Source organism: Delphinus delphis, chromosome 9 (assembly GCF_949987515.2).
Source record: "Delphinus delphis chromosome 9, mDelDel1.2, whole genome shotgun sequence".
Taxonomy (NCBI): Eukaryota; Metazoa; Chordata; class Mammalia; order Artiodactyla; family Delphinidae; genus Delphinus; species Delphinus delphis.
In genome coordinates this window covers 53,417,412-53,435,314 of record NC_082691.1, presented here as the reverse complement: position 1 = coordinate 53,435,314, position 17,903 = coordinate 53,417,412, and the positions used below count along the sequence as shown (strand labels likewise).

General features: G+C 39.2%; 1 protein-coding gene across 1 annotated transcript; it reads left to right on the top strand.

The window, feature by feature from the left end:
• The first annotated feature begins 6,776 nt into the window (after nucleotides 1–6,776).
• Nucleotides 6,777–15,619, top strand: CLDN12 (claudin 12). The gene is made up of 2 exons (XM_060020568.1): nucleotides 6,777–6,865; nucleotides 12,328–15,619. Exon 2 carries the CDS (start codon nucleotides 12,361–12,363, stop codon nucleotides 13,093–13,095), a length of 735 nt encoding a protein of 244 aa, XP_059876551.1. The 5' UTR covers nucleotides 6,777–6,865; nucleotides 12,328–12,360; the 3' UTR covers nucleotides 13,096–15,619.
• Nucleotides 15,620–17,903: the final 2,284 nt, after the last annotated feature.

The window sequence follows — 17,903 nt, the reverse complement described above, 5'->3', positions numbered from 1 at the left end:
GATTGGAGGTAGCAAGTACAGGGAAAGTATCAGAGGACTCTTTTTAGCTTTTTAGCTTGAGTGTCACAAGTCAGCTGAAGGAAAAGCAAAATCAAATACGTAATAGAAATGAGAAAAGGAGAAAGAAAAGTATGTATGTTGGAAAGTTGGAGTATTTCCTTGTGGATAACTTAGGAGTAAAAGATGGGCTCATTGCCTCAGTTGGATGAGAAGCCAGCGGCAATTTCAACTACTTTTTCTGACTATAACCACTAATTTTAGGGTGTCCTAATTTAAAAAATTTTTTTTCTGTTTCTCATTGTAAGACAGTTGCTTAATTAATAGTTGTTGGGTATTTGGAAGACTTCAAAGGAAGTAATCTCCTTTGTGTATATTATTAACGTGTTCATAATAGAAATGAAATCTTTTGGGGTACCCAGATACCAAGCTATGTGAAGCATAGGTGTTACCTGAATCATGTCCTTTCCTTTGAAATACTTGGAAGTTGAAGAACAGGATATGCAATTTATATTACAGCTAATTCTGGAGCAAATATAGCAAGGCAGTTTTTTCCTATTTATTTTGTAAACTCTGAGTGCATTGAAAGTTGAAAGCAAAGGACAAGAGCTTCCTTTGTTCATGGCACATATTTCAATATATTTTTCTGAAGTTGTCAGTATCTTCTGACCAGTGCCTTCATTTTCTGATTTGTTGTCAAACATTGTTATTGGTATTATTTCTATATAAAAGGCTTTAGAAAGGCCATGGTGTAATATTCTTATATTAAGAAAAAGGATATGATTATAAAGCTAAAACATACCTTCAGTTTTATTTGTTTATGGTGTGCTACAAATTGAGGGAGATTGAAAATATCTTAAATCAAGAGCAGACATTGAGTAAAAGCTTATGGCTTTGGATGGATTTGAAGCATGATTAAATGATAGAGTAAATAAAAGCCCCTGGTCAACCAAATCCTAATGGAGGGAAATAAGAGTACTGCATAATAATTGAGCCTCAGCTTCAAAAACAAATCTTTCTGTGAACTGGTACTACTCCCAGGGTCAAGAGAAATAGTAAGAACAATACTGAGCACACATGGCCTTTCCTATAAAAATATGAACCAGAAAACTCACAAAAGAACCATCAATGTCATAATCCCAAATTTGTAACACGTTCATCACATGTTTAACATACAGGTTTCTCTTTAAAAATGGGGTATATGGGCTTCCCATAAAGCAGAAACTAACACACCATTGTAAAGCAATTATACTCCAATAAAGATGTTAAAAAAAAAATCCATACAAAAAATAGTGGTGGTGGGAGGAGGGGTAATAGGCATGTTAAAAGACAAAAGATTTAAAACACCTGCAAGCGATTCCAGGAAAAAGCCTTCAGTTATTGTACTTTAAGCCAATTCTGTTGTACAGTCCCGTCCCCTTCCGGCTCCCTCCCCTCTTCACTAGTAACTTTATTAAAGATCAGGAACAAGTGCTGTCATCCTAGCTATGTTATAGTAGACGACACATTCCTAACAGTTTTTTTTTCAAGCAAGGGGGGGGAGCTCATTCTGTGTGCTGCATGCAGCACGAGGAACCGAAAACAAGAAACAGGTGCCCTTGCTCGCTCGCCTAACAATTTTTAAAGTGACATCTCACTGCTTGATTTATCCAGAACCTTCTTCCCTTATTTCCTGTATTAGCTTGCTAAGGCTGCCATAACAAAGTACCACAAACTGAGGACTTAAACAGCAGAAATCTTCTGTCTCTTCCAGTTCTAGAAGCTGGAAGTTGGAGATAAAGGTGCCAACAGGGTTAATTCCTTCAGAGAGCTGTGGAAAGAGAATCTTCCATGCCATTCACCTAGCATGTAGTGGTTAGCTGGCAATCTTTGGCATTCCTTGGCCTATAGAAGCATCACCCCAATTTCTGCCTTCATTTTTGCATGGCATTCTGTGTGCGAGGTTGTCTTCAGATTTCCCCTCTTCCTAGGGAAACCAGTCATATTGGATTAAGGCTAATACTAAGGACCTCTTTTTAACTTGATTACCTCTGTAAAGACCCTATCTCCAAATAACGTTATATCCTGATGTATGCTGAGGGAGTTAAGACCTCAGTAGATGAATTTTTGAGGGACATATTCAACCCACAATGCTTCCCTTCTTTTCTTTCTACACTTCCCAACTAATAGTATAAATTTACTTCCCAACTATACTTGCCAACTTCCCAATTATAATGTTATCTATTACTTTTATTTGACAGTTTCATCTAAAAACAAGTTTATGGGTTTTTTCATTAACCTAAGTTTGCTGAATTTCAGTCATGGAGTTGGAGAAATACTATGGTGAGATATGACTAACATGGAAAAGGAACAGTGTGTGCAAGTTAATTTACAATTTGAGGTTGAACTGTGTAGTTTACTATGTAGTTTAGTGAAGATACAAATATTCAGAGCAGCGGGGAGGTAGGTAGGATTTGAGTGAGCAAAGAGGATAGTATGAGGTCATTTCAAGTTCAGGAATAGCTTCAATGAGCAGTTAGATTTAAGTAAGATCTTAGAGGCAGAAATCCAAAAATAGGAAACTGTCCTGGGTCTGGAGAATTCTGAATAGTGACAGGCATCTTTTAGGAAGATCTACCACTTAACCACTTCTTGACTTTGGGCAAATTATTTAACCTTTCTGCATCTCAATTTCTTTGTCATTAATATGAGGTTATGGTAATTAAATGAAAAAGTGCTTGGTATATATTCAGTGTTATCTATTATTTTTTTAATTGATAATATAAGGAAACTGTTAAAATATCTTTATGTGAAGAAGTGAAAGCAGCTGGTGGACAGTGAATTAATCAGATAAACTAGAAGAAAGGTAGAAATGTTGATGTTTCCATATCCAAGAAAGAAAAGTTTAGGGAAAAAAGGTGGTCTGAATTGTGTAATGTGGACCTGAAGCCGGTGGAAGAGAATTAGGACCAAAAAGAAGCCTTTGAATTCAAGCAGAAAGAGGTTATTAGTGACTGTAGTAGGCAGAATAATAGTCCCCTAAAGATGTCCTCCTTCTCCTCTCTGGAATCTGAAAATGCTCTGCTACAGAATTAAGGTTGCAAGTCAGATGACCATAAAATAGAAAAATTATCCTGGGTAGTCCAGGTGGGTCAATTTTAATCACAAGCGTTCTAAAAAGCTACAAGAGGGAGGCAGAAGAATGTAGGGTGAAATGATTTAGATGTTGAAAGACTCAACCAGTATTGCTGGGTTTGAAGATGGAAGGGGGCCACAAGCTAAGGAATGAAGGTGTCCTCAGGAACTGGAGAAGTAGAAGGAAAAGGAGATTTCCCTGGAGCTTCCAGAAAAAAACACAGCTCTTGCTTCCAGAAAAAAACACAGCTGATACCTTGATTCTAGCCCAGGGAGACCCTGTCAGATTTCTGACCTCCAGAACTGTAAGATAATAAATTTGTGGTGTTTTATAAGCCACTGAGTTTGTGGTAATTTGTTGAAGCAGCAATAGGAAACTAATAGAATAAATGAGAATCTTCGTAGAATTTTGGAGATGAACGGCGTATTGCAGTGAACTTGGAAGCCAGGATTGTTAATTGCTCAAAGTCTTACCTAAAGTACTTCTGAGAATGATATTCCAACATTCTAGTCCCACTAGGGCATGTAAGTATTTCACTTCATCTTTTCCATACCAAAGGCAGGCTAAACAGAGACCTGAACTTGATCAATACGTCTAAAAATAGGGTTGTCTTCCCTTCCTTTTATAGCTTTAAAAATCATATTATCAACTACATATACATCTCAGCTAAAGTCTGCTAACAAGGTAGTCATCAATGACTGGGAAATAAATTATAAAATGATTTTGTACACAGTTATTTGATTCAATTCAGTTTTATAGATTAGAGAACTGAAGTTCAGAGCAAAGAATCCTGTGTCATACCGTCATCATCCATCTGCTATTGCCAGAGCTGGCCTGGAGCCCAGAGCCTTTTTGTACCCAGAGATCCTTTTACCACCCAATGCTGTCCCTCTTTCTCATTGTTACATCTCTAGGTCTGGCTTTGGGATCGGATTGCTTCTGGCCTTAAATCACCTTACATCCTCTGAAGCAGTATGGAAGATGAGAAAGTGGTAGCAGTGCAGAGATAGTAGCCTTTTTCATTACTAACACATAGTCCCGTTACTAGAGCAACACAAAAATGTCAAATGGAAATAGCAAATATGTAAAGTCCTCATTGTGTGTTAGACACGTATACTGTCTATGTATAGTAACTCATTTAATCCTCACCATAGTTTCTGATATAAATACATTATTAATACAGATGAGATCCTGAGCTACAAAGAGGTTATTTAACTTGCCCAAGGTCATACAGCGGCAGAGTGGGATAGGGATGGATGCCATCCTTTACTTTCATTTAAAACTATGATGCTTTCTCTCAAACTTTTTATTTTGAAAATGTTCGAAGGTACAGAGAATTTGAATAGTACAATGAACACCCGTATACTTACTCTCTCTAGATTTAACGATTATCAATATTTACATTTACTTTATCTCCATTTATGTGTATGTGTGATCATGACACTTCAGCATCTGCCCAGGGCAAGGCCACCTCCAAATATGCCTCAATGGCATATTGATTGTTTTGAATTAAAGTTACTTGAGAAACAGCAGGTGGAAAAAAAAATGATATAAAAACAAAAAAACACTCTGACCCTCCCTCCCCCTTTCCCACTGAAAGTGGTAAATAAATCATTTAGTGGGAAATATTTACTTGGGGACCCAACTCAAAACTATTTTTAGTTTTGTTTCCTTTAACTGTTCTTTAGACCTGTAACACAAATCTGGACGGAACTGAAGGTGCTAGAGGAATGGTGGAGGTGGGAAGCGGAGCAGAGGGCCGGAGGTGGTCCCAGGATATTGCCTGGGACTGCCGGCCCAGTGGATTTTGGGAACTGTAGTCTCCCAGTCATCCAGGACATGCTGGTTTAGGGAACCTGACTACGAGTCCCAGAAGCCTCCGGTGTGGCTCACTGGGAACGCACTTCCTGGGACGCGGAGAGGTAGACGCTCTAAGAGCTTCCTCAGTGTGGGCGAGTAAAGTGCTCTGGTTGTGAGAAACAGGTAGGTCCGGTCAAGAATGTTCCAATTTCTGGGTCTTTTGCATAAGTAGCTGAGGATTTTGTGTAAGGTTGCTTAAACGACGGGAGTCATTTAGCCTTGAAAAATGCTGACCACATTTGCGGACGTGAACACTGAGTGAGGAGGTATTTGGTAGAGCTCTAAAAAATTATTTTGGACCCAGGAGTATGAAAATGTCTAGGTGTCTGGTCGGGGCAGCCAGGGGCTTGGGACTTGCCTGGCCGGGTGTGCGTTGTGGAGCCGCAGGTTGCTATTTTTGAATCAGCAGCTCATGCTGGTTGTGTAATGATGACCTGTTCACTGTTCAACCCACTCAGTGTTGCAGAGATGGGTTTTTCTGAGAGCGTTCATGGTCACTGTTGCGGTCTCTTTCCATTGGTTCTAACCTGGAAAGCTCTTTTTTTTCTCTCTCTCTTTTTTTCTGCTCGCTCTGGTGCTCCTGAGGACACAGCTCAAAGGGAGTGAGAGGAGGGTGTGGGGGAGGGGAGGCTTCTCTGGAAGCTTGATTTGCTTTCCTCTGAAGCCCAAGTTCTGTGTTACAGGCTTTGCAAGAGGCTAGTCATGACATTAGAAAGCCAGACTTGGTGACCCCACTTAAAAATGATTGCTCAGAGATCCTGTTGTGTGTTTTCTATTGTAAAAATGATTTCACTTAACGTTGGATTGAGCAGTTGTGCTTGAAACCAACCCAGACATACATCTGGAAAAGAGAAGAACAAAAACAAAAGCAAAAAAAAACCCTGATTGAAATCACTTCTGTGCAGACTGTTGGGAACATCATTCTACTTAATGAGCGTAGTAGGGCTAGTGATACAGCCTTAACCCAGGAAGTTTTCAGGTGTTTACAAGTTTTCCTTCTCATCCTCCTATTTGAGGTAAATAGTATTTGAAGATGAAGTTGTTGATGCTTAAGAAAGATATATGGAAACGTTTAAATGGCGGGTTGAGCTATTGGTGGAGCTATAAACTCAAAAAAACATTCTAGATGCAAATCTTAGTAGGCACAGTGCGAATCAGGTTGGACTAGTTTTGTTGTCAGTATCCTTTTTAAAGGTATTAAAGAAACATCATGGGGGCTTCCCTGGTGGCGCAGTGGTTGAGAGTCCGCCTGCCGATGTAGGGGACACGGGTTCGTGCCCCGGTCCGGGAAGATCCCACATCCCGCGGAGCAGCTGGGCCTGTGAGCCATGGCCGCTGAGCCTGCGCGTCCGGAGCCTGTGCTCCGCAACGGGAGAGGCCACAACAGTGAGAGGCCCACGTACCACAAAAAAAAAAAAAATCATGAATGTCTTTTATGCCAAGACAACTAATCACACAGTGTTTCATTGGCCCTCCATTCTTTCACTATAGTCATGAAAGGATCTAAAAAATTCATTAAATATTGATCATCTATTTCCAGGTTAGTAAAGTGACTTTTATCCTCATTTTTCCTATCTTCTCGAATCAGAAAATGAGGGTTAATTTTTTCTTCTGTATCTCACATACAGATATTGTGTGAATTTAAGAATAAACTGCCTTTTTTTTAACTCATTGACCACCTTTTTTGGTTTAAGATTTCATTGATTTCAGATGATTGCTAATTATTTCTCCTAATGCTCTGTGAATTCAAATTGAGTTTTTAAACTAGTACCATTTTAATCTGAAGTACTTTTCCTATTTCTTTAGGTCCAGATCATCTGTGCTGTGTGTTCAGATGTGCATATATTTCTTCTAAGTTGATTAAAGTTTTAGAACTATCAAGTACCTCAAAGAGTAAGTACATTCCTTGATTATATCTCTTCCTTTTGCTACTATATATCAGATGACACTTTTTTCTCTTGTTTAACAAAATAAAGTTATAGGACAGACCTCCATTGCAAGTGCTATGTTGATGATCTACAGTTTCTAAGAAAACCCAAGTTACGGTAGAATTACGGTAGAAGGGACTGCTAGTGTTACTACCAAGGATTAATGTAGCTGCTATCACAGATGTATTCTTACGTAGCTATTCCTTAGAATTGTTCCTGAAACAATACAGTAATGGATCTGGGGCTTCCCTGGTGGCGCAGTGGTTGAGAGTCCGCCTGCCGATGCAGGGGACATGGGTTCGTGCCCCAGTCTGGGAAGATCCCACATGCCGCAGAGCGGCTGGGCCCGTGAGCCATGGCCGCTGAGCCTGCGCGTCCGGAGCCTGTGCTCCACAACGGGAGAGGCCACAACAGTGAGAGGCCCGCGTACCAAAAATAATAATAATAATAATCATAGTGGATCTGGTAATTCTTTAAGCTCTTAGCCACTATTCCTGCTCCAAACTTCTTTGAACTCTATTCCAAACCACAGGAAAGATATTCTTTTGAAAATATTTTTATTTGAAATATCTTTGATAACCTTTAATTGTGTACAAAAATTTATCCGTCTACTTCTCTGCAAGTCATTGTGGAACAGTTAGATGACAAATGTGAAGTGGGTGTTTTGAACAGAGTTCTTGTCTGATTTGGTCAGTAACTACTCTCAAAGAGAATGCTCTCAGATAAACCTACCAATAATCATTACAGACTTAAATTCCTGACCCTATTCTGCTTTACAAAGGGCTTTACTATTTATGATCTCACAGCTACCTTGAGGGACATTTGAGAAATTTAAGATGCAGAGGACATAGGTGACTTTCCCAGTTTGCAAATAGTAGTTTATGACTGGCATACGAGTCTTGGGGTTGCCTGGGTTACAATACCAAGCTGCCTCCCAGATGGAAGCAGCAAGCTGACACATCTGTATATACAACCCAGCTCAACTAGTGTTCATGGGTGCTCCTCAGATTGTTAAACTGTGTTCTTAGCCTTGCACATTTGCTGCAGTCGCTAATAAGGGGTTTTCATATGGCAAAAAGATGTTTTTTTCCTCATTGGGAAAAATATTTTAAAGAGGAAATAAAAATATAATAAATTGTTTAACTTTGATAAGCAAATATTAATTTGATATATGAACCAGTCTTAGTGGCAAGGGGCAAATCCCGTATGTAACATACCTGTTAAGTTGAAAACATGAGAATCAACAGAGCCATAATTGATCGAATCTCTAACCACTGTGGAAGTTAACCAGTGTTGCCAAACTTAGATATGTGTTTCTACAAGCACAGACTGTATATAAATATCTGGGAATGGCCTCATCTTTCTTGGGAAGTTTCTGGGGGAAGAAAATGAACTTTATTTTTAAAAATGAGAGGCTTTGGCCAATAAAGAATGGAGAGCAGGGGCACATTCTAGAAGCAGTTTGAAGGCTTCAACACACAGAGTATGAATGAATGAAATGAGTGGAACTGATCCTAGAGCAAATTTTTAACTTTCTGTGTCCTGACCATACTCACATGGACCTTCCATTTGTTTGTTTGTTCATTCATTCAACAAATAATTGAGTGCCATCTATGTGCCAGTGTTGGACACAGTGAAAAAAACAGAAGGCTCTCTGTCCTGAAATTTACAGTCTGGTGAGGAAGATAAACACTGAACAGGGAATATAAGTATAATCACTGCTACCAAAGAAAAAGTACGAAGGTGTAACTAGGGGCAGGCGGAAGGTGAAGGGTGCGGGAAGAGAGAGGAGGTTTAGGGTCAGACTCCCTGGAAACCAGAAAGATGAGTACGAGTTAGGTAAGCAAAGAATAGGATGGGATTAAGAAAGTTCTAGGAGGAAAAACAGCATGAGAAAAAGCCCTTAGCCAAATTGAAAAACAAAATTTGAGAAGTTAAAGGAAAAGTAGTATGGCTGCATAGACTGTAATATGTAAGGTGGGAGAATGACACAATAAGGAGATTGAGAATCTGGCAGGAACCAAATGGTGGGATTTAAAACTTCGGAAACTATGGGAAAGATTTAAAACTTTATTCTGAGGAAGCTATTCAATAGGAAGCTATTGAATGGTAAGAAATGTAGTGAAATGATCAGATTTGCATTTGAAAAAATTATACCAGATTCGAAATTAATTGGTATAGCTCTAAGAGTCAGCATTATCTTTCAGTTTTAAATCACTAAACATATTCCTTTTCCCAACTATCCCTATAAAATTGTTACTTCATCCCTCTAGTGAGATATGCTACTTACCATCAAATCATACATATGTGGAGTTAAGAGCAGGGTATAAAAAGTACAGCAGCCAAAGAAAGTTACAAAGAGCAAGGACATTAATTCCAGCACTGAGACTGAAATTTAGTTAAATAGAGGTTAATAGTATTTCCTTTCTGAGAAATGCCATGGAATACTTGCTGGACTGTTGGGCTTCCCTGGTGGCACAGTGGTTGAGAGTCCGCCTGTTGATGCAGGGGACACGGGTTTGTGCCCCGGTCTGGGAAGATCCCACATGCCATGGAGCGGCTAGGCCCGTGAGCTGTGGCCGCTGAGCCTGTGCGTCTGGAGCCTGTGCTCCGTAACGGGAGAGGCCACGACAGTGAGAGGCCCGTGTACCGCAAAAAAAATAAATAAATAAAAAATAAAATAAAATAGGACTGTTCGTTAGTCTCTGGGATCTGAGCTAAGAATACTTCAGCAGACACAAGTTCAGGGGACTGATATAACACTTGTATTGATTTGATGCAGGATAAATTTGAACATACTTGATACTGAAATAGATACTGACTATTGACCCACCTCTGTTTATTAGTGTCATTTGATAGTCTGTAGGCTAAGAACTACAGAAATTATTTGTCAATAACAAAGTCATTCATACTGATCTTGTTTCTCATTTCATTTGCGTTGTAGGAATTAGGGGTACAGGGCAGCTTGATTGAAGAAATCTCAATTACATTGATACTCCAAGTATTTGTCCCCTACCTCTGAAAGCAGGAAGGAATTGTGATTGGGTTAGGACTTTGTATGGGTTATGTGAAGGTGTTCTGAAGCTTTGAAAGAAACTGGGGGAACCTTTTTCCTTATGTCTTCACAACATTGATTAAATCTTCATTCTCTTTCATTGCTCAGTTTTTCTCTAACACTGAATGATACATTTTTATGAACAGGTATCTTATTGGGTCACTTTGCTTAATACCTAACAATAATCACTTGATATGTAATAATCAGACATCTCTTTCATTATCAGCATTTTGAGTTCTTATAAAACAGCATATTTTTTCCCTTAGTCTGACTGTTAACACACTGGGGCAAGGTCCAGATCTTAATGGCCTCAGTGTCCCTCTAGGGCCTAACAGTGTAAAGCATGTGCTAGATACTCAGTAAATACCTGTTGAATGAATGGTTGCTTAGTAATGGCTACTTCCTTGTCCAGTTCTACGTCATTAATAGCCTACCTTTGTGAGTTGCTGTGGCCTTGGGTCGGGGCCCAGTATTTATTTATACACATATTCCTAAAATGACTCTTGTGCCAGGCACTGTGCAGGTTACTTACAGTATACTGGGGGGACAGGCGAATGAGCAGAAACCAACAGGAAGCTGGATTCTAGAGACTGACAACAGTAGTGGCATTTTCCAGGGTAAACATCCTCAAACTTGCACCAGAGTTTCCATTGTTGGACTAAGGTGGTCGGTTGGTTGCTAAAATTAAGCATTTAAAATTTGCAGGAAAAAAATAAATTAGGACCATAATTCCTCTGTTTGAAGTATTTTCATCCATAACATTTTCTTAAACAATTACTACTTTGGTGATATTGACAGAAGACAACATGATAAACAAGTAGTAAACTAAGAACAGAGAAACTTAGAACTAGTTATGCTTAACTTGAGGACTTTAAAAAATGGTCACTTGTGCTTAAACTCTGATTTTTATATTGTACACTTATATATATGTGTGTGTGTATAGGTATGTACACATACGTGTATGTTTTCTGCTAGTAAAATTATTCCTAGTTCATGTGATTGCATTAAATATATAGTAAATTAAAATAGTCTGTTCTGTTGTCTCATAGGAGGCATGATGGAAGGCAGAGAAAATACATTTGAGTGGTGTTTGGAGAGTGAGTTTCAAACTCTTGAATAAGTAAAGCTGAATAATATACTGGTTTTTATAATTTGTCATATACAGAAAAAGAACACAGCCTTTTAATTTGAGATGAAAGGCCTGGCTACTTTTTTTCTTTTTCCTTATAATAGCATTAATAGAGATAGGTTGTCATTCCTTCAGAAATCTCTGTGTTCATTTTATATGAGCAGTAATAGTAGACTAACCAATCATAGTATATTAGTATAATAACCAATAACCAATAGTTTAATAACCTGAAATGCATGCCCGTCATCTTGAACCAGTCAGGAAGTAGATGAGTAGAATAATTTCAGGGACCTTTGTTCTCTCTTTTTCGTTTGAGTAACTCATTGGAGAGGAGTCTATTTATGTTTTGTGATTTTCTGGTATGCCTGGTATATAGGAATGAGATGTTTGCTTTTTTTAAATTTAACGTTTATTCAACAGATGTTCTTTGAACTGCTCCAGGATGCCAGGCACTGAGCTGATCACTGAATGCTAAGAAGTAGTTAACGCTTGCATCACACTTATAAGGCATCAGATGTAACTTTAAGCATTTGATATTATATTAACTCATTGAATACTTAGAAAACCCTGTGAGGTAGGCACAGTTACTTTTCCCATTTCACAGATGAGGAAAATGAGGCACACAGAAGTATTGTTGTTGACCCAAGATGACTTTGGTCACTTGGCTAGTAAGTGAGTACTTGTGGATTGGAAAACAAGCAGTCTGGCTCAGAGTCTGCCCTCAACCACTCTGCTGCCCTGTAGTGCTTCTTTCCCTACGCCTTTGTCTTTTATGCTGGTCTCATTTTACATTTGCGTGAGCATTTGAAGCCGAATTTGTGTTGTTTGTAGTTGACGGTTGATGAGTGCTTTGACCCTATATATTTGAGTGTCTGACACATCAAAGTGCTTGATACGTGGTGGTTGAATGAGTGATTTTGGACAACTGAGAGAATTCCTGATGCGACGTTAAGAGAATCTGAAATTCTTTTGGTTGTTCCTCTGATTCACTGTGTAGAAAAATACTCATGTGTGAAGACTTTAGTTGCTGTGTGACCCAGGCAGTAGTAAGCGATCGTGTGTGTGTGCAGCTGTGCTCTGAGGTCACATGCATGTGTGCTTATATACATTCATATTGTACATGGAGGGGAGACAAGGGACACAATTTCCCTGTTTGCATTGATGTCATTGGTTGTGTTTCCAGTCAGCACCATGCTCTCCTATTGTCCCCTCATGATTTGTCCTCTTGTGTGTCACCCCCTAGTCTGACTGGCAGCACTGCACAAGCCTGCCTGCCATGGGCTGTCGGGATGTCCATGCAGCCACGGTCCTCTCCTTCCTGTGTGGAATCGCCTCGGTAGCAGGCCTCTTTGCGGGGACTCTGCTTCCCAACTGGAGAAAATTACGACTGATCACGTTCAACAGAAATGAGAAGAACCTGACTGTTTACACAGGCCTGTGGGTGAAGTGTGCCCGGTACGACGGGGGCAATGACTGCCTGATGTACGACACTACTTGGTACTCATCAGTTGACCAGCTGGACCTGCGGGTCCTCCAGTTTGCCCTGCCCCTCAGCATCCTGATTGCAATGGGGGCCCTGCTGCTCTGCCTGATTGGAATGTGTAACACCGCCTTCAGGTCCTCGGTGCCCAACATCAAACTGGCCAAGTGTCTGGTCAATAGTGCCGGCTGCCATCTGGTGGCCGGGCTGCTGTTTTTCCTGGCGGGAACTGTGAGCCTCTCCCCATCCATCTGGGTCATCTTTTATAACATCCATCTGAACAGGAAGTTCGAGCCAGTCTTTATGTTTGACTATGCAGTGTATGTCACTATTGCTAGTGCTGGGGGCTTGTTTACGACTTCCCTTCTACTGTTTATTTGGTACTGTGCATGCAAATCTTTGCCTTCTCCTTTCTGGCAACCGCTGTACTCCCATCCTCCCAGTATGCATACATATTCACAGCCCTATTCAGCACGCTCCCGCCTCTCTGCCATAGAAATCGACATTCCGGTAGTTTCACACAGCACCTAGTGGGGAAATAGTTGCTAAAGAAAACTTGTAGCCTCACATTTCCCTTGTGCAAGGAGCTATTTTGGACCTATATACATTTTCCTTTGATCACAGTCAGTGAAGCCAAATTAGTATGTCTTAGTAGGATGAAGTGCTGCTAGTTTTTATGAAAAGTACAATATTTAAATGTGAATCATTCCTTTTATCTTCTTAATGCTAGAAGGATTTTTAACCTCCAGGTTGATATCTGATCAGTTATTTCGGTGGAAAGGACCTGTGTCTCAATTGAGGTGATTTAGAGCAACGTAGTAAAAAATGATTGCTAAGAGAAGCTCTTATAAGCGATCCTTATGAGTATTTCAGAATGTGTTTTGTCCTTTTGCTATAATACCTTAAATTGGGAAAAAAGGGCAATTTCGAAATAAAAATTTTTTTTCAGGTAAGGGTAATATTTTAACAGTAGCCAGTCTACCAGCTTAGGCTGTAACTTTTCTTACTTCTTTCTCGGGGCAAAATGTATTGAATAGAGTTCGGTATTTTGAAGATGACTTTCTTTTGTGAGTTCTTATCTTCTACCTCATGCCTGTGTTTAAAAATAAAATGTATTTTAAGTGATGTCAGAGAGAATAAACCTAACATTGAAAATATCTATTAGTATGGATAACATTTAACATAATTTTAAAAGTTAATAGTTCTATAAGTTGTATTATTAAAGTGTGCCATGCGATGGATTGGTGCTTCCTCTGAGGCAGAAAAACTTTTCCCCAGATATCATCCACCAAGTGGTACTCATGCCCACGTATAATCTCTTAGTGACTAAGAGAAAGAAATAAAGAGGCCCGAGTGGTTAGTTCTCCTTTAGACAGTGGTAGGGGACAAGCATCTGTTCTTCAGTGACAACATCAGAGATTCATTCTGGTGACTGCCTTTTGGGTGATGGGTGAAGTGAGGCATGACTTCACCATGACTGCATTCACCCTTGATTCAGTTCCTGCCCCCATCACTGATTATTTCCTTGCGGATATATCTTTGCCCAACACTTTACTAGGTGCTATAGAGGATACATGCAAAGAATGAGATCTGGTCCCATCTACTAAGAAATTTTAATTTAATAGAGAAGATCAAACTGTTGTCTGACAATTAGGGAACAGTCTGACTTCAGTGACAGCTGGTCTTCACTTCTCAGTCATTGATCTAGGAATATATTTCACCCAGAGACATGGCTTTCTGGCAGACAGGCTTATTGTACAATACCAGCAATATTTAGAACCCAGAAATTCAGTTTGTTAGATCCTTTAGAGCACCTACATTAGCCTAGACACTGTAATAACGTGATATCAGATTCATAAGAATGGATGGGCAAAAGTGGTAAAGATTAAATTGTTCCCTTTTCACCTCTGAAAGTATGACGATGTATTAAAGAGGGAGGAATATTTAAAATCTCTCTTCTAATGGGGTAACATTTAGAGGAAACCATGTTAACGCCGAGATGAATGCTTAGAAATTCAGGGATATTGGGTGTTTACCCTTACGAATTTGAGCTGTTTATTTGATGTAATTTGCTACACATTAGTGCTATGTTCATGGGGATTTTGTTCTATTACCCATTACAAAATTCACAGACAGCTAGTTGCATGGCTAACAGATTATTGTGCCTCTTTTGCAAATCTGAGTATGCTTCTGGTACTTCTGTGGATGTAAATGGTACTTTTGTTTCTAATTACAAACACTAGTTTATGTATATAGCAAGTAAATACAGTTGTATAATTTTTAAATGCCATCAGTTGAAAGCACGCAAAACTATGGTTTTCTTAGCTATAGCTTCTGATTTCCTTCAGTTCTTCTAATTCTTCTCAGATATAGCTGAGTCTTGATCATTCCAAGACAGCGGCAGGTAGAATTTTGAGATTAATATTAATTTCTCCCTTTGCTAATTAATTTCTGTCCCCTCTCTCACTGAAGTTGTCCAAAAGTGTCAAGAGTTCCACCATTCTTTGTATAAACAATGTTAAAAGCAGACTCAGCCATTAATATTCTAGACAGTTTTTAGTCCATGGGATCATGTATATAAAATGTTAAACTTTTCCTGTAAGAATCTTTCGGATTCTTTTCATAATCTGTAGCCTCTAATTAGTATTTATTATAGATTCACTTGGCAAAAGAAACAGTTGTTTCCCTTATTGTCGTTAATATTTCAGATTTGCTATCAGGAGCTATTCTTCAAAGCCATCAAAGGAAATCAAGTATTTATCATTCTTTTTAATAACTTTTGAGCATTCATCAGTCTATCATTGTGATGCGGGATATCTTTTTTTGTTGTTACAAGTCTCTTAATGTTAAAGGCCTTTTACAGAAGTTTGGAAAACCTTAAATGTAGTATGATCCACCAGATCTGGTTTACCCAACCATGGGAGAAAACAAAACCCTGAGCTTACTTTACTTGTAAATAAATATACACTATAATAGATAATATGTTTGCTGTAAACTGCAATGTAAAACCTCGATAAAACTGCACTGTACTTGATGTTTATTAAAAGATGTATTTTTACAAGTTTCTGTTTCTATCCTCATTTCGTCAGTGCTTTAAGTTGAAGTATTTCGAGAAATGTTTCTCAAATATGTGCAAATTGAAAAAGACAGCACCACTTAAAGCCCTGTAGAATAGCAATTGGAACAGAATTGGAAAACTTGGCATTATTATCTCAGGAGCATCAGGACCCTTCATTTCTAAGAGTGGTCTTAGGAGTTTACTGGACTATTTCAACATTCCACAAAAAAAACACCAAATAAAGTCAGATGTGCCAGACTTGCCTCATCAATGGAGTGTTTCAGCGATCTGTGATCTTGGAGATTGGGATTTCTCAGATGGTTAAGTGGCAGATCTTTCCTTATTCTTCAGAACCTGAGGTTAACAGGAAAAGCAGTCCTAACAGGTAAGTCACCTCAGAATTTCTGGAGCCTGGAATGAGCTCTTAGTTTTCTGCCTCCTGGTGAGAGCATTCACAAGCACTCCTCACTGAACCCAAGGCTCTCTGGTGGGACATTAGATGCCAGAGCCGTACGTTGCACTGGAAATCCAAAGCTTCTTCAAGCTGGCCATCCCCATAGCTGATTATACTAACGTACCACAGTCCGGAGTCTGCCCCTTGGTTGCACAGTCTCACTGAGGGTGGCTGAAATGCCAGAGAAACTCTTCATGCTAACCAAATTCACAAGAGACTGATTTACCAACCAGAAGTGAGAAATATAGATGCCTTGCAACCACTATCCAAGACCAGTGTTTTAAAAATACGCCCTACACAGAGCTCCTTGGAGAAAGGACTGATTCTACTCCTGGGGTAGGGAAAGTACAAGATTAGCCCAGCGTCTTCCGTAAAGAAAACGGTCAAAGAATGATGGGGATTTACCCAATTGCACAGAAGCCGGCTTAAAGAGGTTCCCACTGGCCAAATCTGGGACAATCTGAGCATCAAAATAAATAATAGTAATGGGTTATAATCCATTGAATAAAGCAAAAATCCATGCATCCCTACTGATACAAATGGGAAGAAAGAAAAGTTGTTTCTTACAGTAAAATACCAAATAATAAATATGGAAAAATAGATGGAGTTGGGAAAACATCAATAGAATTGAAACTAGGTGATGAAAGTTTGATGAGAAAGAGGATATTTACGTTGTCTCAAAATACTGCTCCACAAATTACTAATTTCGGAGGGAAAAGTAGTAACTTTATTAGTGGATAAACTTGGCAGACGCAGCCTTAACCAAGTGATTAAATTTATCACCAGTACAACAAACCAACACCATGCACCTTCTAATATGATGCAACAAGAAGGTCAGATCATTGCTTTTGTGGTGTTTCCATTAAAAGTACATAGCTTGAGACTAATCTTGAGGAAACGTGCAGTTTGTCAGTTCCACTTTTACTTTTTGCCTCCTTCTCTACCTCTCCTGATCTCACACCTCTTCATTTTAATAGAAAAGCATAAAACCTTACAGTCTAAGTTGTCTCTAAAATATTTCTACAGTAACTCTTTTAGGAGAGAATTTGAAGACCTCGTGTCAGGTTTCTCTGGGAAAAAAAAGGAAAGGTCCTTGCAGAAGAGATGTAAATCAAAGTGACAGAACCACAGGACTCATGGGATCTTAATTAGCTGTGCCATTTCATTGCTTAGCAGTATCTTCAGTCCTGAAGTATACTGATAGGTTAGCCTAAGGGCTATCTCCCCTTCTTTCCCCTCCCCCACACTGGAGTAACCTTTCTAGGAGAAGGTCATTCTCCCTGTCCCTGGTGGGTGTCTCACCACCCTCCAGCCCAGGAAGGTTCTCTGTCAGTGACATAGCATGCCAGAGCCCTTTAAAACCTCACCGCAGGACTGTGGAACTCAGAGAGAAAAAGCACAACTATAGCCTGCCTAATAGTCATATCCAAATCTGCTATTAACAGGAAATTTGGGTTTGTTTTAATTTGTTTGGAAATATTCCAGCTTTCCAGACTGTTATGTGAAACAAATCCTTCAGCAAAGTTTGACGAAGAAAATGAGATGGTGAATGAGGAGAGAAATTTTTTCTTATTTTGTATGAAAAACCCAGTATGACTGGGTCCTGTTAGCAGGAATGTAGTAATCATGATTTTGAGTGGTCCTTGTTCATTAAAATCCTCTATAGAAAAAAAATATAGATTCATGTCTCCAGGGTTTTGCTTTATAGAAAAAAGTTAACAGCTTCTCATTAAGAGAAAAGGCATTATTGATACATCAACTGCTTTATATATAGTGGCCTCGCTCCAAGATTCACTCTTTAACAGTTTGAAAGGGTACTTCTAGTAA